The sequence below is a fragment of the Carcharodon carcharias genome, chromosome 20, assembly GCF_017639515.1.
Source record: "Carcharodon carcharias isolate sCarCar2 chromosome 20, sCarCar2.pri, whole genome shotgun sequence".
In the NCBI taxonomy this organism is placed as follows: Eukaryota; Metazoa; Chordata; class Chondrichthyes; order Lamniformes; family Lamnidae; genus Carcharodon; species Carcharodon carcharias.
The window spans coordinates 74,705,324-74,729,714 of NC_054486.1; the positions used below are offsets into that span (position 1 = coordinate 74,705,324).

Below are 24,391 nucleotides of genomic sequence, written 5' to 3' on the forward strand. Positions count from 1 at the left end.
ACAGAATGGTGCCAGCAAGTGATCCAATATAATTTTTAAAAATTAGTAAATGAATACTCATTAGCATTGTTACCATTCCACATGTATTCCAGTATGCATTGTCTTACATTTACAGCATAATTCATTTGCTCTTCTTTAGCCTTCCCAAATGACATGCCCAATTTAAGCAGGGCTTAAATGCTTAAATGGGGCAGAGGTTGAAAGATTCCACGGAGCTTCACAAAAGCATCAGACAAAATCTGACACTGAGCTGCAAAATGACGTACAAGGACAGGTGACCAAAAGCTTGATCAAAGAGGTAGGTTTTGAGGACACTAAAAAAGGAGGAAACAGGGGTACAGAGGCAGATATTTAGGGAAGGAATTCCAGTTCTTAGTGACAAGATAGATGAAGCTGCTGCCAACAATGGTGGAGCAAGATCAATCAGGAGTGCACAAGAGGCCAATGTTAAAGGAATGCAGAGTCCTTGGAGGATTGTAGGAGGTTACAGAAATATGACAAGGCCATGGAGGGATTTGAATAAAAGCACAAGATTTTGAAATTGAGGCATAGTTACACTGAGAGCCAATGAAGGTCAGCATTATCAGGGATGACAGGAAAATAGGACAGAGAGAGTTAGGCAGCAAAATTTTGGATGAGTTCAAATTTCCAGAGGGTAAAATATAAGAGACCAGCAGGAGACATTGGAATAGTCAAGTCTGCAACCCATCAGATTCACTATTGTCCTTTAGAGAAGGAAACCTGTCATTCTTGACGAGTCTGACTTACGTCTGATGCCAGACCCACAACAATGTGGTTAATTCTCAGCTATCAGTCTTGTCAGGCCATTTCATTCAGTTGTATCAAATTGCTTCGAAAAAGTCTAAGAAGAATAAAACCAGATGGATCATCATGCATTAAGCAATGAACATCCAGCCCAGCCAACACTTCAAAAAATCCTCCTGACTAATATCTGGGAACCTGTGCCAAAATTGAGAGAGCTACAGCTTCACATAGTCATATATACTTTTCAGTCAATGTCCCTGACTCCTTCATCACCATCCTGTATGGCCTGTCCCACCAGCAGGTGGCAGTGCTATGGGAAAGAGGAAGTGCCCCTTGCAATCCTCAACATTGATTGCAGACCCCATGACACCTCATGGCATCAGGTCAAACATGGGCAAGGAAATCTCCTGCTGATTACCACCTACCGCTCTCCTTCAACTGACAAATTGGTACTCCACGTTGAACATAATTTGGAAGAAGCACCAAAGATAGCAAGGGCAGATAATGTACTCTGGGTGCAGGACTTCAATGCCACATCAACAAGAGTGGCTTACTGACCAAGCTGGCCATCCTAAAGGGCAGATCCCCCAGACTAGGCCTGCAGTAGCTGCTGAGATAACCAACAAGGAACTACCTATTTGACCTCATCCTCACCAATCTGCTTGTCATAGGTTCATCTATCCATAACAGCATTGGCAGCAGTGACCACCACACAGCACAGTTCTTGTGCAGCTTTCACACTGAGGACACCCTCTACTTTTTGTGTGGCACTATCACCATGCTAAAAGAGACAGATTCACAACAAACCTAGCAGCTCAAAACTGGCCACCAATGAGGTGCTGTGAGCATCAGCAACAGCAGAATTATGTTTCAACATAATATGTAAGCACATAGCCTAGCATAAAACCACCTACGAATATCATCAAGCCAGAGAATCAATCCTCGTTCAAGTAGGAATGTAGAAGCGCATACCAGGAGCAGCGCCAGGCATACACAAAATAAGGTGTCAACCTGGTGAAGCTACAATATAGAACTGCATGCAGGCTAAATAGCAGTAGTGGCTTGCTATAGAATGTTAATTAATCCCACAAGCAAAGCTCTGCAGTCCCACCACATCCAGTTATGAATGGTGCTGGACAATTAAGCAACAAAAGGGGGAATGTGACCAAAGCTAGGAACTGAACATTCAAGGGTGCTTGACATTTTCAAAGGATAGGAAGAAAAGAAAAGGAAGCAGGCATACTCCCTTAATAAAGGAAGCTATCAGTACAGTAGTGAGAAATTATTTTGGTTTGAAAGATCAAGGTGCAGAATCTGAAACAAAAACAGAAAATGCTGGAAAAACTCAGTAGGGCTAACAGCACCTATGGAGAGGAAAAAACCCCAGAGTTAACGTTTTGAGTCCGTATGACTCTTCTTCAGACCAACAAGTTTGGGCCCTATCCCCTGATTTGACTTTGTATCCATTCTGCAGTAGACAGAGATTTTAAAGAAAGAACTCAACTCCACAGCTGTGTCTCCAGAAGAACAACCAACTCCGGCATCTACATCTATAAATCCCAAGCACCAAGACCATCAAATTCAGCGTGAAGCCAGTAGACTCCAAGCTACAAACTATGAACTTCTTTTATTTCTTATAGACTCAAATTTGGCCAATCTATCCTCCCCTACTTTTCAATCTTATTTATGTGTGTTGATTTCAAGTGTGGGCACGTGCAGAGGTAGCAGCATACTTTAATATTTTACTTAGATCAGTTTAAATATAATAAAGCTAACCTCCTTCTTCAACAAACTCAAGAAAGCCAGTCCAATTGGTTCATTTATGATCAGTGTGTAAACAGTTAAGGTGTTCAATGAATTGGCAAGTGTAACTTTGCTTAAAAAGATAAACCTGTTGCAGTCAAATGAGGAGAGAGAAGAGGGGAGTCATTTGTGCCCTCCTCACCTGGTCATAACACAAATTTGGGGGCTTGTTGTACGGTTCAAATCCACAAGCCAACGGGAGAAATTGTAAGTGGGAGCCAAATTGATCCTTATAATTAATCAGTTGAGTTTTTGTGTTTTGCACTGCTAGAATAATAACAAAATGTCCCCATTTGAAGCTAGTACATTCTGAGAACAGAGGTCACTTTGCACAGCTTAGAAGCCTAACCATTGAAGAGTTAAGGAGCATGGCGAGGCATTGAGAGATAAAAATCTGACCAAAAGCATGGAAATCTAGAATCCTAAAATTTGTGGCCAACTATTTTGAAACTGAACTTGGAAGTTCCAGAGACAGGCATAGAATCAGAAACAGGCCAGCTAGCCTCGGAAAAAACACAGTTGGAAAAGTGGAGAGTACAGCAAGAATTCCAAAGAAAGCGCACGCGAGATCCTCACAGGCTAGGGTGAGATAGAACAGACACTACGCCGATGCAGGTGTGAGAAAAAAAGAGAAGTATTGAGGGAAATTCAGATCAATCCCCAACTTTTAAAAGACAGAACCAAGATGGAAAATCAGTAGGAAATCACCCATTTTATTTTCAGTCTGGTATCCAGGCCACCTGAAGGAGGACTATTGTACAAGCAGTTCTCTCCAGCAGCTTATGGGAATTGACTACTTTGATTGCAGAGACAAATGTAGTGCTTCACTACTCCCAGGGCTCACCAGAAGCCACATGGCTATTAGCTGTGGCATACTTGAGCACTGAAACCAGATGTTGGTTAACACAGAACCCACACCCCCACCCCCCCACCCCCCACTAGATGATATCTAACAGGGATCTTTTAAAAAGGAAGCAGGGGCCACAAAAAGCACCAGGTTCTGAAACAATGCCTTCCCTAAGCCAGACTCCTGAGAAATTCAGAACCTCAAAGCCTGTGTTTTTGCAACTTTAACACCTAAAGAACAAACAATTGGATAGCTGATGCTTTATCCAGAGTTTAACTCAGCACAGAATCACCCTTCTATGAAACTTAAATAGAGATATAACTATAACAGTGTAAGATTGAGATGTGAGTGTATATGAACGTATTCAATACAACAGGCTTGTGAGAAAAGTTATAGCTCATGGAATAAAAAAGGACAGTAGCAATGCGGATACGAAATTGGCTGAGTAATGTGAAACAGGGCTTGAGGAAGGTTTGTAGTGGAGCTCCCCAGAGGTCGGTATTGGGACCCTTACTTTTCCTGATATATATTAACAATCTAAATCTTGGTGCGCAGCAGACAATTTCAAGGTTTGCAGATGATACAAAACTTGGAAGTATTGTAAACTGAGGAGGACAGTGCAGAACATCCAAAGGACATAAACAAGTTGACGGAGTGGACAGATAGGTGGCAGATGAAGTTCAATGCAGAGAAGTGTGAGGTGATTCATTTTGGTAGGAAGAACATGGAGAGACAAGATAAAATAAGGGGTATAACACTAAAGGGTGTGCAAGAGCAGGGGTACCTGGGTGTATATATGCATGGGTTAGTAAAGATGGCAGGAGAGGTGGAGAGAGCAGTTAATAAAGCATACAGTATCCTAGGCTTTATTAATAGGGGCGTAGAGACAAGGAGGTTATGCTGAACTTCCACAGGACACTAGTTAGACCTCAGCTGGAGCAGTGTACACAGTTCTGGGCAACACACTTTAGGAAGGATGTGAGCACATTGGAGAGAATGCAGAACAGGTTTACAAAAGTGGTTCCAGGGATGAGAAACTTCAGTTATTAAGATGGATTGGAGAAGTTGGGACCGTTTTCCATGAAGAGGAAAAGGCTAAGAGAAGATTTGATAGAGGTGTTCAAAATCATGAGCAGGTTGGACAGGGTAGATAGGGAGAAACTGTTCTCACTCATAAAAGGATCGAGAACAAGAGGGCACAGATTTAGTGATTCGCAAAAGAAGCAAATGCAGTATGAGAAAGCTTTTTCACATAGTGAGTGGTTTGGGTCTGGAATGCACTGCCTGAAAGTGTGGTGCAGGCAGAATCAATCAAGGTATTCAAGAGGGTATTGATGATTATTTAAATAGAAACAATGTGAAGGGTTACAGGGAAAAGGCAGGAGAATGGCACTAAGGCATTATGCTCATTCAGAGGACAGGTGCAGACACAAAGGGCCGAATGGCCTCCTTCTGCACCATAACAATTCTGCAATTCTGATGTGTGTCCATGGCTTTTCATTATTTGCTACCTGATAAATGAAATGTTCCTGATTCTCACAGTTCATTCTACATGGGGATGGGATGAAGATGTTACAAAGGTGTGCTTATATCAAATATTGATTTTTAATTCATCGGCTGGAAACAGAGATTGGACATTTAAGGACGGCATCAAGTTAAGAAAAAAGGCATACAATCATGCAAGATAAGTAGTGGATGAGAAGATTTGGAAAATTTTTGAAACTAGCAAAGGATGACTAAAAAAGAGAAATCGATATATAAGGGTAAATAGCAAGAAATATGAAAACAAACAATAAATGCTTCTACAAGTACATAAAAAAGTAAGTAGCTAAAGTAAGCATTCATCTCTTACAGGATCAGACTCGAAGTTATAATGGGAAACAAGGAAAGGGCAGAGAGTTTGAACAAGTATTTTGTATTTATTTTCATAGTAGAGTGCACTAAAAGCATCGTAAGAACAGTAGAAAGGAAAAGGGCAAAAGGGAGGGAGGGACTTTGTTTTATCACTAGAGAAAAAGTACAAGGAAAACTAATAGGACTAAAGGCTGACAAGTCTCCTGGACCTGATGGCCTGCATCCTAGGGTCTTAAAGGAAGTGGCTAGAGAGATAGAGGATGCATTGATTGAAATCTCCATAGCTTCTGGAAAGGTTCCAGCAGATTGGAAAACTGAAAATGTAATGCCCCTTTTCAAGAAAGGAGGGAGACAGAAAGCTGAAAACTAACAGTTAGCCTAACATCCATCATTGGGCAAACACTGGAATTCAATATTCAAGGACATAGTAACATTTAGAAAATCAACATAGAATCAAATAGTCAACACTGTTTTAAGAAAGGAAAATAGCGTTTCACAATTTATTAGAGGTCTTTGAGGATGTAACAAGCAGGGTGGATAAAGGGAAACGAATCAATGTGGCGTATTTGGGTTTCCAAAAGGCATTCAATAAGATGCCACATAAAAGGTTACAGCTCGAGACAAGCCCATGGTGTTGGGGACAAAATATTAAAATCGGCTAACTAACAGGAAACAGAGTCAGGATAAAAGGATCATTTTCACATTGGCAAACTGTAACTAGGTGAGTACCACATGGATTAGTGCTGGAGCCTCAACTATTTACAATCCATATTAGATGAAGGGACAGGGTGTATTGCAGCCAAATTTGCTGACAATACAAAGATATGTAGGAGGAAGTTGTCAAGAGGACACAGAGTCTGCAAAGGGATACAGATTGGTTAACTCAACGGGCAAAAATTTGACACAAAGTATAATGTGGTTATCCTCATGAGTAGGAAGAATAGGGCCTTCTGTGATCGTCACCTTGACATAGTGGACAGGCTTGTGCAATGCCATTCGGAGCTCCTTGCTCCTGATAGGGCCACCCAAGGTGGCAAGGTCGTGAGGAGACAGGAAAAGTAGCGTCCAAAAAGTCCTCAATGGCAGAACAGACAAAAGACGATTTTGCATCTCACCGGCCAAGGAGGCAGAAGGCTCAATTGGCAAGGTGGTCCTAATCATTGCTGTCCAAAACCCGGCTAAAATCTGACCACCAACCCATCAAGATCGTGTGGACAACGACAGCATCCCAATGTCCCCACGTTAAACAAAGTCACACACAAGGTTCTACCAGGGTCTATTTGCCGAATCTTGTGGTGATGGAAAATTGGTGACTGGTATAGGGCTGGGAGTCCCTTAGTCAAGAACCTGCACAGAGGCAACAGATGCATGAAGGTTATTGGACACCTGTTGGCACAGAGGTGTCTTTGGGCAGCAACATCTGCAACTGAGCAGCCCTCTTCAAAATACACTGCTCACCCCAACTGGGGAGGAGGCTAGAAAAGGCACCCTAAAAATTGTCCCACTTTCTCCTGGCTGGGGAATCACCATTTTGTGATTAAACGAAGAAAACTCTAAACTTTGCAACTTGGAACATTAGAACATTCATAGATAACCCCAAGATGACCATTCAGAAGGAAGAACTGCAATCGCATCACATGAGTGATCAAGAATCTAAATTGACATCGCCACCCTCACTAAGACCCACTTTCCTGGGGAGAGGCAGCTGAAGGAACAAGCAAGGGATACACCTTCAACTGGAAAGAAAAGGCTGACAGCGACACTCATGTATATAGAGTAGGTTTCGCCAACCGTAAAGGATCTTGGGTGAACCGCCAGAACTCCAGTTGTATGAATGAAGGACTCATGACACTTCTTCATCTACAGCTTAGCTGTAAGCAATATGCCACCCTCATCAGTACTTATGGCCCGACCCTTGACACTAATAAAGATGTTAAGAAAAAATTCCATTCTGACCTTGAAGAAGTCATCAATTCCATCCCAAGAGAAATCATCCTTCTGGGGCTTTTAATGCTAGAGTTGGCTGTGATTCTGATGTCTGGAGTTGAACCATTGGCAAAAACAGGGTGGAAAAGCCAATGCAAACAGCATCCTCCTGACAAAGTGTGCTCAGCAAGGCCTCATTATAACAGGCACCCCCTTCTGGCAGAAGGACAAACAAAACCACATGGAGGCATCCTAGCTCAAAGCATTGGCACTGCCTGGATTATGTCACTGTTCAGGTCAAAGATCTAAGGGATGCCTGTATCATTCGATCCATGTGGAAGGCTAATATCTGATGGGCAGGTCATTGACTTGTTCAAATCGGTGAACATTTACCAAGCATCAAGAAATTGCAAAGCCCAGAAGTCCAAGAGGAAGAAAATCAATGTTTCAGCCCTAAAGCAGCCCGACAAAAGACAGGAATTCCAAGTGCAGCTCACGACCAATCTGGAAAATCTTCACACATCCAACTCAATTCCAGAACAGTGGGATCATATAAAGTCAGCTATACTAGACTCCTGCAGCTAGATAATTGGGTTAGAACACTGTCGTAAGCAGCACTGGTTTGATGTAAACGATGCTGAAATGTGAGATAAAATGAGCAGCCTTCATTGCCTGGCTGAGCAATCCAAGGTTGCAAGTCAGGAAGGCAGCACTCCAACATCTCAAGGCTGATGGCCAAAGACAAATCCAGAAGATAAAAGGACATGTGGGAAGAGAAAGCCTGAGAAATCCAAAACTATGCTGACCATCACTTCATGCAAAACTTTTTTGAAGGCACCAGGGTCACCTATAGGCCAAGGTTAAAAGGACAAAACCCCATCGCTCACAGGATGGTGTTTCTCTCCTTTAGGGTGACAATGTCATCTGTCAATGATGGAAAGAACATTTTCAACAATTCCTCAACCATGACTCCACAATGGCAGCTGATACTGTCCAGGGATACCTCAGTACCTTGTGGTTCACCATGGGTGAACCAACAATGGAAGAGCTGCAACAAGCAATCAAATGCATGAATAACAAAGCCTGTGGCCTCAATGGTATTCCAGCTGAGGTCTTCAAAGCTGGCGGATTTTTGCTCACATCAAGAATCCATGCACTCATCCTATGGATTTGGGAAGAAAATGAACTCCCCCACCACCAACCCCAGAAACGGGACAATCATAACAATCTTCAAAAAAAGGAGATAAATTATGCTGGGGAAACTAGTGAGGTATTTTCCTCTTGTCCATAGCAGGGAAAATCCTGGTATGCATTCTCCTGAATTACCTACTTCCTACAGCTGAGGAAATCCTCCCAGATACACAGTGTGGCTTTACACCTTCCAGAGGAGCTTCTAACATGGTCTTTGATGTCAAACAAACCCAAGATAATGTCGAGAAGGAACTCTTCATTGCATTCATTGATCTGACCATAGCAATGGACTTAGTAAATCATGAGGCTCTGTGGATCGCGCTCCAAAGACTTACATGTCCAAGAAACTTCATCACAATCCTGCAATTGCTTCATGATGATATGACTGCAATAGTCTTGAGTTGGACATCTAAAACAGACACCTTCAAAATCTGAACCAGGGCCAACCAAGGTTTCGTGAAAACCTCCGTACTATTTACAATCTATCTGAAAGTGGATATTCACCTCAAAGATCAACTGCCCTTTGATGTCAATATCAGATACACCTGGATGGAAAACTCATTATCCTCAGTGGCCTCCGTTTCAAAACGAATCTGACCACCATAGACATACATGATCTAGTTTGCAGATGATTGCAATGTTGTTGCCCACTCTGCACCAGATTTACAAGCCACTCTTAATGTCTTCAATTCTGCATTAAAGCAACTCATCTTGTCCTTGAATGTTGCCAAAATAAAACTCATATCAACCCACATCTGGTCAGCCAAATAGACCACCACCCTATATGTCAAAGGAGACACTCTCGAATACATTCAGCACTTCCCATACCTTGGCAGTCACCTCTCTCAAAAGGCCACCATTGATGAGGAGATTCAACACCAGCTCAGCCTTCAACAAACTAGAGTAGCAAGTGCTTGACAACAAAGACCTCTGCAAGTCAACAAAAATCCTGGTGTACAGAGCAGCTGTCATCACCACACTCCTGCACTGCAGTGAGACCTAGATTGTGTATCAGCAACACGTAAGGGCACTAGAGAAATTCCATCAGCAATGCCTCCGCCGCATCCTCTGGATTTAATGGGAGGAATGTCGAACAAACGCTCAAGTCCTTTTTGAAGCTAGTTCCATAAACATTCAGGCAAAGCTCCTGCAAAATCAACTTCAACGGACTGGACACTATGTCCAGATGGCCAAAAACCATCTCCCCCTCCAGGTTCCAGGGGAGGGCAAAGAAAATGCTTAAATGACACCGAAGCTCTCTTTAATGTCAATGCTGCCACACTTCAATGACTGGGAGAAGCCTACTACCAATCTTTGAAACGGTAACAACTTGTCCATCAAGTGCATCACACTTTGAGTCACAATGTCTTAATAATGAGGCACAACAATGGCAGAAAAGGAAGCAAATCCTACACTTCAGATCTCTCTACTTTGTGGGACATTCTGCCCATGAGCCCAAAGATCTGTGGATCACGAAGTGGCCGTTCAGTCACATGAAGACACATGGCAGAAGCTTGCAACCAAGTAGACATCAGTCTCGAGTTGAGGATAGTCAATGACAAGAAAAAATAGAAAAGCAGAATATTATTTAGATGGGGAGAGACTACAGAATGCTGTGGTACAAGAGGGATCTGAATATCCTTGTTTATGAATCACAAAAAGCTAGCAATCAGGTACAGAAAGTAATTAGGAAAGCAAATGGAATGTTGGCCCCTTTATTGCAAGGGGAATGGAGTATAAAAGTAAGGAACTCTTGTTACGGTTGTACAGGACGTTGACCACACCTAGAGTACTGCATACAGTTTGGGTCTCCTATTTTAAGGGGAGATATACTTGCATTGGAGGCAGTTCAGAGAAGGTATACTAGGTTGATTTTTCAGATGAGGAAAGCTTGAGCAGGTTAGGCTTCATCAGACTAGAGTTTAGAAGAAAGAGAGGTGATCTTTTTGAAATATAAAATATTCTGAGAGGGCTTGACAGGATAGATCTAAGAGGAAGTCTCCACAAACTAGCAGCACAGTTTCAGTATAAAGGGTCTCCCATTTAAGACAAAAATGAGGAGGGATTTCTTCTCTCATAGGGTTGTTAACCTTTAAAATTCTCTAACCCAGACAGCAGTAGAGGTTGGCTCATTGATCATATTCAAGGCCAAGTTAAACAGATTTTTGATCTACTACGGAATCAAGGGTTATGGATAGTTATGAAAAGTGAAGTGTTGCCATTATCTTATTGAATTGCGGAGCAGGTTCAAGGAGCAAAATGGCCGACTCCTGCTCCTATTTAAATTCCTTTCTTTTTTCCATTCATAGGATGTGGCTTTTACCAGAATTTATTGCCCATTCCTAATACTCCCTACTTGCCTGGACAAGTGCAGATCTCACAATACTCAGGAAGCTTGACAAAGCAGCCTGCTTGATTGGCACCACATCCACAAACATTCACTCCCTCCACCACCAATGCATATCAGCAGCAGTGTGTACCATCTACAAAATGCACTGCAGGAATTTGCCAAGGCTCCTTCGAAAGCACCTTCCAAACCTACGACCACTAACATCTAGAAGGACAAGGGCAGCAGATGCATGGGTACACCACCACCTGGAAGTTCCTCTCCAAGTCACTGACCATCCAAACTTGGAAATATATCGCCGTTCCTTCACTGTTGCTGGGTCAAAAACCTGGAACTCCCTTTCCTAACAGCACGGTGGGTGTACCCACACCACATGGACTGCAGCAGTTCAAGAAGACAGTTCACCACCAACTTCTCAAAAGGCAAATAGGGATGAGCAATAAATGCTGGCCTAGTCAGCGAAGCCCACATCCCATAAATGAATAAAAAAAAGTTACTGACACACTCCCCGGGGACCTCCACGTAATACTGACATATTCCCAGTGGACATCCCCGTAAATACTGACACACTCCCCAGGGACCTCACCATAAATACTGACACACTCTCCGGGGACCTCACCATAAATACTGACACACTCTCCGGGGACCTCCCCATAAATACTGACACACTCTCCGGGGACCTCCCCATAAATACTGACACACTCCCCGGGGACCTCCCCATAAATACTGACACACTCCCCGGGGACCTCCCCATAAATACTGACACACTCCTCGGGGACCTCCCCATAAATACTGACACACTCCCCGGGGACCTCCCCATAAATACTAACACACTCCCCGGGGACCTCCCCATAAATACTGACACACTCCCCGGGGACCTCCCCATAAATACTAACACACTCCCTGGGGACCTCCCCATAAATACTAACACACTCCCTGGGGACCTCCCCTTAAATACTAACACACTCCCCGGGGACCTCCCCATAAATACTAACACATTCCCGGGGACCTCCCCATAAATACTAACACACTCCCCGGGGACCTCCCCATAAATACTAACACACTCCCCGGCGACCTTCCCATAAATACTAACACACTCCCCGGCGACCTCCCCATAAATACTAACACATTCCCGGGTGACCCCGCTTAAAATACTGACACACTCTCCGGGGCGACCTGTAAATAATGATACTCCCCGGAGACCACTGTTAATACTGACCCACTCCTCGTGAACCACCTGTAAATATGGACAAACAGCCCAGGAGCCCTACATACATTGACACTCCGCTGACAATCCCTGTAAATATGGACAAATACTGCCAGGCATATACTGACACATTCCCTGGAATGTCTAACCCTCTTCAACTGCTTCATTAATGACCTATCCTCCAAAAGTTACTTCAGAAGTGAGAATGTTCATTAATAATACCACATTGTTCAAGTCCTTTTGCAACTTCTCAGATAATGAAATAGTTCCGTGCCTTCTAGCGGCAAGACTTGGATGGGCTTGGGTTGATATGTGGCAAGAAACATTCATGCTATCTCCAACAATAGAGAATGTAACCAGCTCCCCTTGAGATTCAAATACTTTACCATTGTTGAATGCTTCACCATCACCATTCTGGGGGAGGGGTGGTGGGATGTGGATCAACCATTGACCAGGAACTTAACTGAACTAGCCACAGAAATACTGTGACTAAAAGAGGTCAGAGACTGGGATGCTCTGCAGTGAGTAACTCATCTGTTGACTTACCAAGGCCTGTCCATCATCTACAAGGTTCAAGTCAGGAGTGTGATGGAATGCTCCCCATTTGCTCGGATAAGTGCAATTCCAACAACACTCAGCTAAGGACCGAATAGAACAAAGACTGAAGTCATTTTTTTGTTGTTGTTTTTGTAATGAATAGCCAAAGGAAAAACATACATGCATTTAAAGAGGGGATTATAAAATCCTTAATATAATTGGTTTGCAACATTTCCCTCACTAACCCCTTCAACTGTAATTACTGTTTCACTGAACCAAAGTTCCTGTTTTTCCAATGTTAAATCATTGTTTATTTAAGCATTATGTTAATATTTAATGATGGAGAAGTGTTTGATACTGTAACAGTAGTAAGCAGTTAATCTAGATGACTGAAGCCAATATGTATATCACGGTAGTGCATTAGATGTTTCATTTTTGTATACCTCCATGATATGCTTTTCTCCAGATGAATTTAGGTGGTTTTGGTCATCCACTGCTACTAATCTGTAGGTCAGGGACATGCTTGCATCTTGCTGGTTTTCTTTGTTCATATACTCAGTTATTCCTAATGACTCAGCAACCTGGAACATTTATGGGGAAAAAAGACAGCAATGAGCTATAATTTCCTCCTGTTCACTTCATAAAAACTATTGCAATGCTATACTTATTTACTCACTACTCGTAAAATCTGGTAATATTTTGAAGTAAAAAGGTGGTCTCTTTTCCATTGAGTACTGTGGCAAATAGAAGACCTTTAAAGAAAGTATTGAAATCATGTAAAGTATATTTGGCTAAGTTTTGCTAATTTTAAGCAGGTATATGATTCAATGCAGAAAGATGGTAATTTGGGGTTGCTGGAACCCTTGTGAAAAAGCTTAGAATACCAAACCACTGAAGGAGATTAACAGGGCAACCAAAACTTGCGTAAAGAATGAAGTAACTGTCATGATAGCTTAAGTGAAGAGAGGAGTCTGCCAAGTTTACATTTTATCACCTATCTTGGATGATACATTTTAACCTTAACAATGAAGTAACCAGTGAGATCTAAAATCCTCAGATAGACTGGTATCTGTTATGAATCTGTGGTAACAGAAATCCCCGCGGAACCAAAACAGAAAATGCTAGAAATACTCAGCAAGTTTGACAGGGTTTGTGGGAAGAGAAACAATTAACGACCTGAAATATTAACTCTTTCTCTCCCCAGACATGCTGCCAGACCTGTTGAGTATTTCCAGCATTTTCTATTTTTTTTCCTGATTTCCAATATCTGCAGTACTCTGCTTGTGTATCCTTGCAGGATCTTTGGTTACTTCCAACAACGGTGATTAAGGAACTAATGCTAAGGAAAAGAAGTGGGGTTGTAAATCAGTCTTGAAAGACCAGAATATGCTGTAAGTATAGATAAGATGGATTGAGGGCAGACTGGTTTCAGGACGCACTGGGGTGAAAATGAAGTCAGTTTACATAGAACGTTGTATGCAGAATAAAAGGGAAAATGGAAGATCACTGCGAATAGATAGGTTATTCTATCTTGAAAAAGAGAACAATTTTGAGAAACAAGCAGGGGAAAGCACCCTAACCGTACCTCCTTCTGTATCCGGCCCTGGTTAAAAACTAGTCTCCAATTCACCTACAACTGCACTTTCAACTGTCTAGCCTTTGGCACGCTGTTCACCATATTTTGCAGTTACGGGTTTGCTGAACGACACCCTCACCTCCACTTTTGATATCCTAATCCAACAATGGCATTATTTTCGCTCATCTGGCTGCTACCCAGTATAACCGTCGTATCTGCTCCCTTAATCCAAGGAATGCAGACTTGAAAGGATGGATATAGCGGGCAACTGGTTTAGTTATTCACCACCAGATATGGCTGGACCACAAAGCACTATTTGGTCTTGCTCTTGTCTGCTAAAACTGCTCACTATTCCAGCATCATCCTGAAATGCAAAGATAAATCAGACATTTAAAGTACAGAAGGATTCAGCCATGGTGTCCACACTGGTCAAAGATCTGACTACACTGATCCCATTTTCCAGCATTTGGCACATAGTCCTGGAAGCTATGGCAATGCCAGTGAATACCTAAGTATTTCTTAAGTGTTACGAGAGTTTCTGACTCAACCACACTTTCAGGCAGTGAATTCCAGACTCCCACCACCCTCTGGGTGAAAATATTTCTCAACTCCCCTCTTAGCCTTCGACCTCTTACCTTAAATCTATCCCCCTGGTTATTGACCTCTCTACCAATGGAAAAAGTGCCTTCCTATCCACCCTATCTATGCCCCTCAATCTTAATCTTGTAACCTCTATCATGTCCCCTCTCAACCTTTGCTGCTCCAAGGAAAACAACACCAGCCTATCTCATCTTTCCTCATAACTCAGACCCTCCAGCAGAGGCAGCATCCTGATAAATCTCTGCATCCTCTCCAGTGCAACCACATCCTTCCTATTATGTGGTGACCAGAACTGCATGCTGTACTCCAGTTGTGGCCTAACCAGTGTTTTATACAGTTCCAGCATGACCTCCCTACTCCTGTATTCTATGCCTCAGCTAATAAATACAAATATCCTAGATGCCTCTTTAACCACCTACTGCAAACCATCATCTTGAAATCTTCTCCCGTCTCCTTCACTCACCTCCAATAATAAGTGCAAGAACTCACAGACTTCATTGTCACTTCGAGACCATCTGATTAGCCATCTCTGCGCCTTCCTTCCCTTCCACTACCCCATACAGACTGGCTTATTCAAAAGTGCCCCTGCCCTAGCCCTGAACTTGCACCGTTCTCTAGTTTCTCTCTTATTTCCCTTCATGTCCTCTCCAAGCTCATCTTGTCCACGAGACCCACATCCTGATCTCTCAACCCTAATTCCACTAATCCGAGACCTTTTTCTGTTTTGATGAAAGGTCACAGACCTGAAACATTAATTTTGTTTCTCACTCTATAGATGCTGCCAGACCTGAGTATTTCCAGCTTTTTCTTTTTATTTCAGATTTCCGGCATCTGCAGTATTTTGCTTTTGTACCCATGTTAGCTGATCTTATTAATGCTCTGCTCTCTTCAGACGCTGCCCTCTCTCCTTTAAATCTGCCGTCATCACCCTTCCTCTGAGAAAAGAACCAACACAAGACCTCAAGGTTCTTGCAGACCACTGCCCCATCTCCAACCTCCTCTTCCCCTCCAAAGTCCTGGAACATGTTGTCACCTCCCCAAATTTATGTCCACCTTTCCCGTATCTCAAAATCTGAAACCGTCCAATCAGGTTTCTGCCCCTACCACAGTACCAAAACAGCTCTCAAAGTCAAAAATGACATCCTCTGCAACGATCCCCCTCCTTGTCCTTCTCAACCTCTCTGCAGCCTTTCACATGGTTAACCACAATGACCTCCTCAAAAGTCTCTTCATTGTCATCCAACTGGGTTGGACTGTACTCACCTAGTTACATTCTTACTATCTAATTGTAGCCATGGTATTACTTTCAATGGCTTCTATTCCTTCTCCCACATTGTTACTTCCAGTGACCCCCAAGGATCTATTCTTGACACCATCCTGTTTCTCACCTATATGTTGCCCCTCAGCAACATTATGTGAAAACTAACCTCATGTTTTCAGATGTATGCTGTCGTCACCTGACTCAACCTCACACCCACCTCTCTCAACTCCTCCAACTGTTGCTAAATTATCAGACTGCTTATCCTGCGTTCAGTACTGGAGGAGCAGCAATTTTCAATTAAATGTTTGGAAGGCTGAAGCCGGTGTCTTTGGTCCACTCTCCATGCTCCGTTTCCTGGCTACCGACTCCATTCCTCTGCCTGGCAATTGTTCAAGACTAAACCAGACTGTCTGCTGCCTTGGTGTCATATTTGACCCAGAGATGAGCTTCTGTCCTCATATTTGTACCATCTCCACCTCCATATCATTGCCCAACTTTGTCCCTGTCTCTGCTCATCTGCTGGTGAAACCCTCATTAATGCCTTTATCACCTCTAGTCTTGACCATTCCAACACACTCCTAGCAAGCCTCCCTCATTCTACCCTCTGTAAATTTGAGCTAATTCAAAACTCTGCTTCCCATGTCCTTACTTGCACTAAATCCCATTCACCTATCATCCCTGTGCTTACTGGCCTAAATTGGCTCCAAGTCAAGCCATGTCTTGATTGTAAAGTACCCATCCTCGTTTTCAAATCCCTCTGGCCTCATTCCTCCATCTCTGTAAGCTCATCCAGTTCCACAACCCTGAGTTATCTACACTCATCTAACTTTGACCTCTTAAGCATTCATGATTTTAATTGCTTCCCCATTCATGGCACTGCCTTGAGCTGTCCAGGCCATAAGCTCTGGAATTCCCTCCTTAAACCTCTTGGATTCTCTACCTCTATTTCTTCCTTAAAGATGTTCCTTCAAACTTACTTCTTTGAGTTTCTGGCCATCTGCCCTAGTATCAATTGATGGGACTTTGGTGTCCAATTTTGCTCAATACACTCATGTGAAGGGCCTTAGGGTGTTTTATGTTAAAGAGGCTAAAAAAAATAAACTGTTGACATATAGAAATCAATCTGCAGGAGATGGCATCCATCATAGGACCTATAAAGGATGACTGAACAAGGAGAGCGCCCTATACCTCTGGATGGTGCAGAAAGCTGGTCTTCAATAAAGCCAAACTCTATATGCTTTTGGACAACATACGAATGATGAGGAGTAATCCTCTCAGTCCCTCAAGCCTGCTTCACCATTCAATAAGATCATGGCTGATCTAATTGTAACCTCAATTCCATGTTCCCAGCTACCCTGATAACCTTTCATTCCCTTGCTTATCTAAAATCTATCTAGCTCTGCCTTAAAAATATTCAAGGACTCTGCTTCCACTGCCTTTTGAGGAAGAGAGTTCCAAAGACTCTCAAGCCTGATATTTTCCTGCCTGCTACCATACTTAATGATGTCAATACATGCTTTGCATCAGATGGGAGAAAAGTGGCCAAAATTGGAATTCCAAATAGTAGTTCACTAACAGAACATGTTGCAATGAGAAGAACGCAACAGGCAAGGCATGTGTGTGTCGTATAACTAAGTATTCTTGGAAAGTGACAGAATTGATTCCACATAGAAAAAAAGAGTGAATAACAGACTAAATGTGAGATGGTGATCAGTCTTTGTTACTTCTAAACTTAACTATTCTATAGCTATTCTGGCCAGTCTCCCATCTTCCACCCTCAATCACTCATCCAAAATTCTGCTGCCCGTCTCCTAATGCACAAGTGCTGTTCACCCATCACTTCTGTACTCGCTGACCTTCACTGGCTCCCAGTCAGGCAATGTTACTACTTTAAAATTCTCTTCCACCTTTTCAAATCCCTCCAAGGCATCACCCCTCCCTTTCCCCACAAGCTACACCACTTCCCCCTCCATTGATATCTCTACACTTCTTCAAATCTGGCATCTTGCATATCCCAATTTTAATCTACCATTGGTGGTCATACCATCAGCTGCCTAAACCCTAATCTCTGGAATCCTTTTCCTAAACTTTTCTGCCTCTCTGACCTCCTGCGCTCCTGTAAGATGTTCCTTAAAACATACCTCTTTAACCAAGCTTTTAGTCACTGGCCATAATATCTCATGCAGTTTGATGTCAAATTTTATTTGATAATGCTCCTGTGAAGCGCCTTAGGATGGCAAGAAATATATAAATGCAAGTCTTTGTTTAAAGAACTGAGCAACTAACTAGACTGCCAAGATTGGGGGACAAAAGTGCACAAACACTCATGGAACTATAATTCACTCCTTTCAAGAGAAGATGGTAAAATAATTAAAAAAACAAATGCACAGATAAACCCAAAAGCAAATCCTCTTTGGAAGAAAGAACCAAGTAATTATGTTCTGAAACATTGGTGTTTCAGAACACCAATAATTGTAATTTTATGACAACTTTAACTTAATAAAACACTCCAAAGTGTTTAAAGAACAAGGATAGTTCCAAGTGCAATTTAACAGATATCTAACAGATAAAGAAATTCATTTATATTTGGTCCAAAATGTGGCTTTAAAGTGGCTTAAGTGACCCTGAAAGAGACATAATGGTTCTCTTGTTAGAACAATTATCAAGATGCTCTGCTCTCATTTAAGCCATGCTTTATCTTGACATTCAAGTGCAAACTTCAGCTTAGTGCAAATCCCCTTAAAATGATTGCTTGCATATTTGAACTGTTGGAAAACGTCATGCTTGCTCTAATAACATAGGAACATGTAAACAATGTCAGCTACCAGTGCTTACCCAATGTCAAAACATTCATCAGCAAAACAGGTATAAGTAGCTACCAATAAAAGGCAACTCAAGGGTTATAATCTCCGGATTACTACCCAAGCCACGTGCAAATTGGCATAGGGACGCGTGAATAAGGGAAGTAAACACGTAGCTGAAGGTGTGGTGCGGGAAAGAGGGGTTCCATTTCGTGGGGCACTGGCATCAGTATTGGAACAGGAGGGATCTGTACCGTTGGGATGGTCTCCACCTGAACCGATCTGGGACCAATGTTCCAGCGAAAAGGGTAAATACAGTGGTCAACAGGACTTTAAACTAGAAAGTGCGGGGGGGAGGGAAGGGTAAAACTCCAAGAAGTATGACTAATGGGAAACAAAACAGCAGGTTAGCGTGTTGGCGGGGGGGGATTCAACTTCATGGAAAATTATGAAAAAACTGAAAAGAAAGGAGAGCCCAGGAGAGGCTATTAAAGTCTCCAGAACACAAAATAGGACAGAGTGTTTGGAAAGGGCTAGGAATCTAACTTCAAGCACATCGGATAAAGGGACGACAATGAGAAAGGGGACAGGAAATACAGGACTGAAGGTGTTGTATCTGAATGCACGCAGTATACGAAATAAGGTAAATGAGCTTGTGGCGCAGATTGAAATTGGCAGGTATGATGTGGTGGGCATTATGGAGACATGGCTGCGAGGGGATCAGGACTGGGAGCTAAATATCCAAGGATATACATCCTATCGAAAAGATAGGTAGGTTGGCAGAGGAGGTGGGGTTGCTTTCCTAGTAAGAAACGAAATTAAATCAATAGCAAGAAATTATGTAGGGTCAGATGATGTAGAATCTGTGTGGGTAGAGCTGAGGAAGCGCAAAGGTAAAAAAAAACCATAATGGGAGCTATGTACAGGCCTCTGAACAGTAGTCAGGATGTGGGACACAAGATACACCAGGAGATAGAAAAGGTGTAAGAAAGGCAAGGTTACAATGATCATGGGGGATTTCAATATGCAAGTAGACTGGGAAAATCAGGTTGATAGTGGATCCCAAGAACAGGAATTTGTGGAATGTCTACGAGCTGGCTTTTTGGAGCAGCTTGTGGTGGAGCCCACTAGGGAACAGGCAACTCTAGATTTAGTGATGTATAATGAGGCAGATTTGATAAGGGAGCTTAAGATGAAGGAACCCTTAGGAGGAAGTGACCATAATATAATAGAATTTACCCTGCAATTTGAGAGGAAAAAGCTGGAATCAGATGTAACGGTATTACAGTTGAATAAAGGCAACTACAGAGGCATGAGGGAGGAGCTGGCCAGAATTGACTGGGAGATGAGCCTAGCAGGAAAGACAGTGGAACAGCAATGGCAGGAGTTTCTGGGAGTAATTTGGGAGACACAGCAAAAATTCATCCCTAGGAAAAAGAAGCATACTAAAAGGAGGACGAGGCAACCATGCCTGACAAGGAAGTCAGGGACAGCATAAAAGCTAAAGAGAAAGCATACAATGTGGCGAAGAGCAGCGGGAAACCAGGGGATTGGGAAGCCTACAAAGACCAACAGAGGACAACTAAAAAAAGGAGGGACAAGATTAAATATGAGGGTAAACTAGCCAGTAATATAAAAGAAGATTGCAAGAGTTTTTTTAGATATGTAAAGGGTAAGGGAGAGGCAAAAGTGGACGTTGGGCCGCTGGAAAATGATGCTGGAGAAGTAATAGTGGGGAACAAAGAAACGGCGGAGAAACTGAATATGTACTTTGCATCAGTCTTCACGGTGGAAGACACGAGTGACATCCCCAAAGTTCAAGAGAGTCGGGAGGCAGAGGTGAGTATAGTGGCCATTACCAAGGAGAAGGTGCAAGGAAAACTGAAAGGTCTGAAGGTGGATAAATCTCCTGGATCAGAATGGATTATACCCCAGAGCTCTGAAGGAGATAGCTGAAGAGATAGTGGAGGCGTTAGTGGTGATCTTTCAGGAATCACTGGAGTCAGGGAGGGTCCCAGTGGACTGGAAAATCGCTAATGTAACCCCCCTGTTTAAGAAGGGAGTGAGGCAAAAGACGGGAAATTACAGGCCGATTAACCTGACCTCGGTCGTTGGTAAGATTTTAGAGTCCATTATTAAGGATGAGATTTCAGAATACTTTCAGAATGGTAAAATCGGGCAAAGTCAGCATGGTTTCATCAAGGGGAGGCCATGCCTGACAAATCTGTTAGAATTCTTTGAGGAGGTAACGAGTAGGTTAGACAAAGGAGAGCCAATGGATGTCATCTACTTGGACTTCCAGAAGGCCTTTGACAAGGTGCCACACAGGAGGCTACTTAGTAAGATAAGAGCCCATGGTGTTAGAGGCAAGGTACTAGCATGGATAGAAGATTGGCTGTCTGGCAGGAGGCAGAGAGTGGGGATAAGGGGGTCCTTCTCAGGATTGCAGCCGGTGACTAGTGGAGTTCCGCAGGGGTCAGTGTTGGGACCACAACTTTTCACTTTATACATTAATGATCTAGATGAAGGAACTGAGGGCATCCTGGCTAAGTTTGCAGATGATACAAAGATAGGTGGAGGGACAGGTAGTATTGAGGAGGTGGGGAGGCTGCAGAAGGATTTGGACAGGTTAGGAGAAAGGGCAAAGAAGTGGCAGATGGAATACGACGTGGGGAAGTGTGAGGTCATGCACTTTGGTAGGAAGAATAGAGGCATAGACTATTTTCTAAATGGGGAGAGAATTCAGAAATCTGGAGTGCAAAGGGACTTGGGAGTCCTAGTCCAGGATTCTCTTAAGGTTAACTTTCAGGTTGAGTCAGTAGTTAGGAAGGCAAATGTAATGTTGGCATTTATTTCGAGAGGACTTGAATATAAAACCAGGGATATGCTGCTGAAGCTTTATGAGGCTCTGGTCAGACCACATTTAGAATATTGTGAGCAATTTTGGGGCCCTTATCTCAGGAAAGATGTGCTGGCCCTGGAGAAGGTCCAGAGGAGGTTCACGAGAATGATCCCAGGAATGACATATGAGGAATGTTTGAGGACTCTGGGTCTATACTCGATGGAGTTTAGAAGGATGAGGAGGGATCCGATTGAAACTTACAGAATACTGAAAGGCCTGGATAGAGTGGACACGGAGAAGATGTTTCCATTAGCAGGAGAGACTAGGACCCAAATTAATTATTCCTTTGTATATTTGATGACCCTTAAATATCTTCATGCATAAAATGGACAATGGCATAATTGGTGGGAGCAATTTTAAGAAATAAATCTGTATTTTAATGTTTTACAGTCTATAAACAAAAACATAAAAGCATTTACCTGTAGACAAGAGATCTGTAAGGGCTGTTGAGGATTTATCATCCGAATGGTACTACTCAAGTGCTCATCAGCCATTTTCTTCACATGTTTATGCAGCATCTCAAATTCTTTATACACATCTGGAAATTCTGGTCGGGCAGGTCGTCCTTTTTCTACCTAGGAATTCAGCACTAAACATGAAAATCCACTCTATTGCAGAATAAAACCTTTTGCTTATATGACTTGAGTATCTAAAGATCCAACTGTAGAATTTTTCTAACATACAATGTAAAAGAGTAACTGCAACTATTGTAAAACATAATAGCATTTCAAAGTTATTGGTCAAGTTAGAATTTTATGTATGCTAATTTCATAACAGACCAGACTTCTCCATTTATAGCACAGTTTCTTCTCAATCCACAAAGTCTTTTCATTACTAAAACAAACCCTTGGGATTTGTTTGAAAACCTTAAAGGAGCATTCCTTCATAACGGGCACCTAGATACAAACACCATTAAGCATATAATTCAGCTGCTGTTACTGTGGCACCAACTATACTTGTAACTAGAAATGCAAGCCACGCTCATAAACATTTCTCTGGTCCGATCCAAAAAAAAATTTCAAATAAAAGAGGCAAAAAGCTGCAAATGTAGGAAACTCAGATCAATCCGTATCTGGGAAGAGAAAAGACTAGTTAATGTTTTGATTTTAACCATTCATCAGGGCAAATAAGTCACACCTAAAGCATTACTTTGCCTTCTCTTTTTATAGATGATAGCTGATCTCTTATGTATTCCTAGCTTTTGTTTCCATCTACCCAAAGGCATGTGAAGGTTTCTGTGTGTATCATTCAGAAGCCATTAAAGCCTGTGAACACAAGCTTGTCACAATATTAAAATGTTTCTGCTCAGAAACTTGTGTTGAAGGGGTGGTGGTAGGAGGATAAAAGAAGTGCCATAGGACAATCACGTAACAGAGTGGTTTGCACCTACAGGGGCCATTAGGATGGGAAAAATTCACCTACAGGAAAGGAAATTTAAGCAATTCAAAAATTAACAATCAGCCCAGACAATTTTTGGCTGTCGATAGGTTTGTACCCAAAGCCAAGTAAAAGGAAATTTGTTTATCTTTTAACCAAAAGGTAGGTGATATACTGGAATTACAGACAGGCTGCACACATTATTCCTCTGCTTTTAGCAGAATTTTTTTTGAAGGGGGAGGCGAGAGAAGCAGTTAGGAAAAAAAAGTCAGAACTCCTCACCTTAATTACTAGGTCCACCATTTTGAGTACAACACCACAGGGTGGCAGCATTCATGAAACCATCACAGCTGACGTACTGCTAACAATTCTCATCGAGGATTCTGTTTCGGTCACCATTATTTCCAGTTTGCGATAGGGGTTGGAAAGACTTGCAAAATGGTGGATTTATGAATAACTTTGCGAATTGAGGGAGGTTACATGCACACATACACACATGCACACTTGAAATTTTTAAATAAAAAGTAGATCTTTGTTTCGGGTCCTCCAGAGCCTGGTAAGTCTGCAATATCATGCAGTATTTAGTTTGTCTATTTCTAGTGGAGCCAGGAAGGAATGCATCTTTAAGCAACCAGGAAAACCTTCTGACCTTCAAATTTAGCAAGTAGATTCAACAACTAGGAAATATGTTATTCTCTCAAACAGTATAATGTATCTGTTAAAAGTTTCCAATGCTTTGCATGTTACTGTATTCATAAAGTTGATTAATAAAATAATCAACTGCAAAACTGTGGTCATAATGACGGCAAAACTGACAACGTTTGACATCATTATTCCACTGAAATCGACAGCTCACGCACAAGGTAATGCGGAATTCCAAAGTTGCTGTCTAATTCTACATTTTTCCAACGGTATGCTGTTGAGGTCTTTGCGTGTAAACCTCTAAAGTAGTGAATTGTTGAAAACTTCCATTTATTTTTTACACTAAGTGCCACTATAAAAATATTCAAAAAAAGACATACCTTGTTGAATGAAGAGTAACTGGGATCTTAACAGTGTACTAACTTCAGAATTATTGCTAAACAGCTTCACTGGCCCTAAAAGCTAATTTTATATATTTGGAATGTCAAATTTCCCCATAATGATAAAAAGTTATTATTTTTTAAAAAAAATCTTTATTTTAACTCCCATCTTAATTTAGTCAATCATTTATTTTGCTACCTGAAAATTGAAATTAAAAGTGAAGGATTTTAAGTGCTTTTAACTTCCTGGTCTGCTGTCTCTGAATACTTCAATGTGATCGGCTGATTACTTACTTGTCAATATCACTGCTGCTACACGCCAAGACATCCCCTTGACTTGGCACCAAATTTAAACTGTTGTCAGGAAAGCAAAAA

General features: G+C 42.1%; 1 protein-coding gene across 2 annotated transcripts in view; it reads right to left on the reverse strand.

Moving 5' to 3' along the window:
• The window catches only part of znf839 (zinc finger protein 839), a 56,569-nt gene that overhangs the window by 10,114 nt on the left and 22,064 nt on the right, over positions 1-24,391 (reverse strand). For both annotated transcript variants that reach the window (XM_041214416.1, XM_041214414.1), the window contains 2 exons: positions 22,037-22,192; positions 12,921-13,058 (listed from right to left, as the gene is read on the reverse strand). In XM_041214416.1, coding sequence (XP_041070350.1) covers positions 12,921-13,058; positions 22,037-22,192 — 294 coding nt within the window. The remainder of the gene's footprint in view (positions 1-12,920; positions 13,059-22,036; positions 22,193-24,391) is intronic.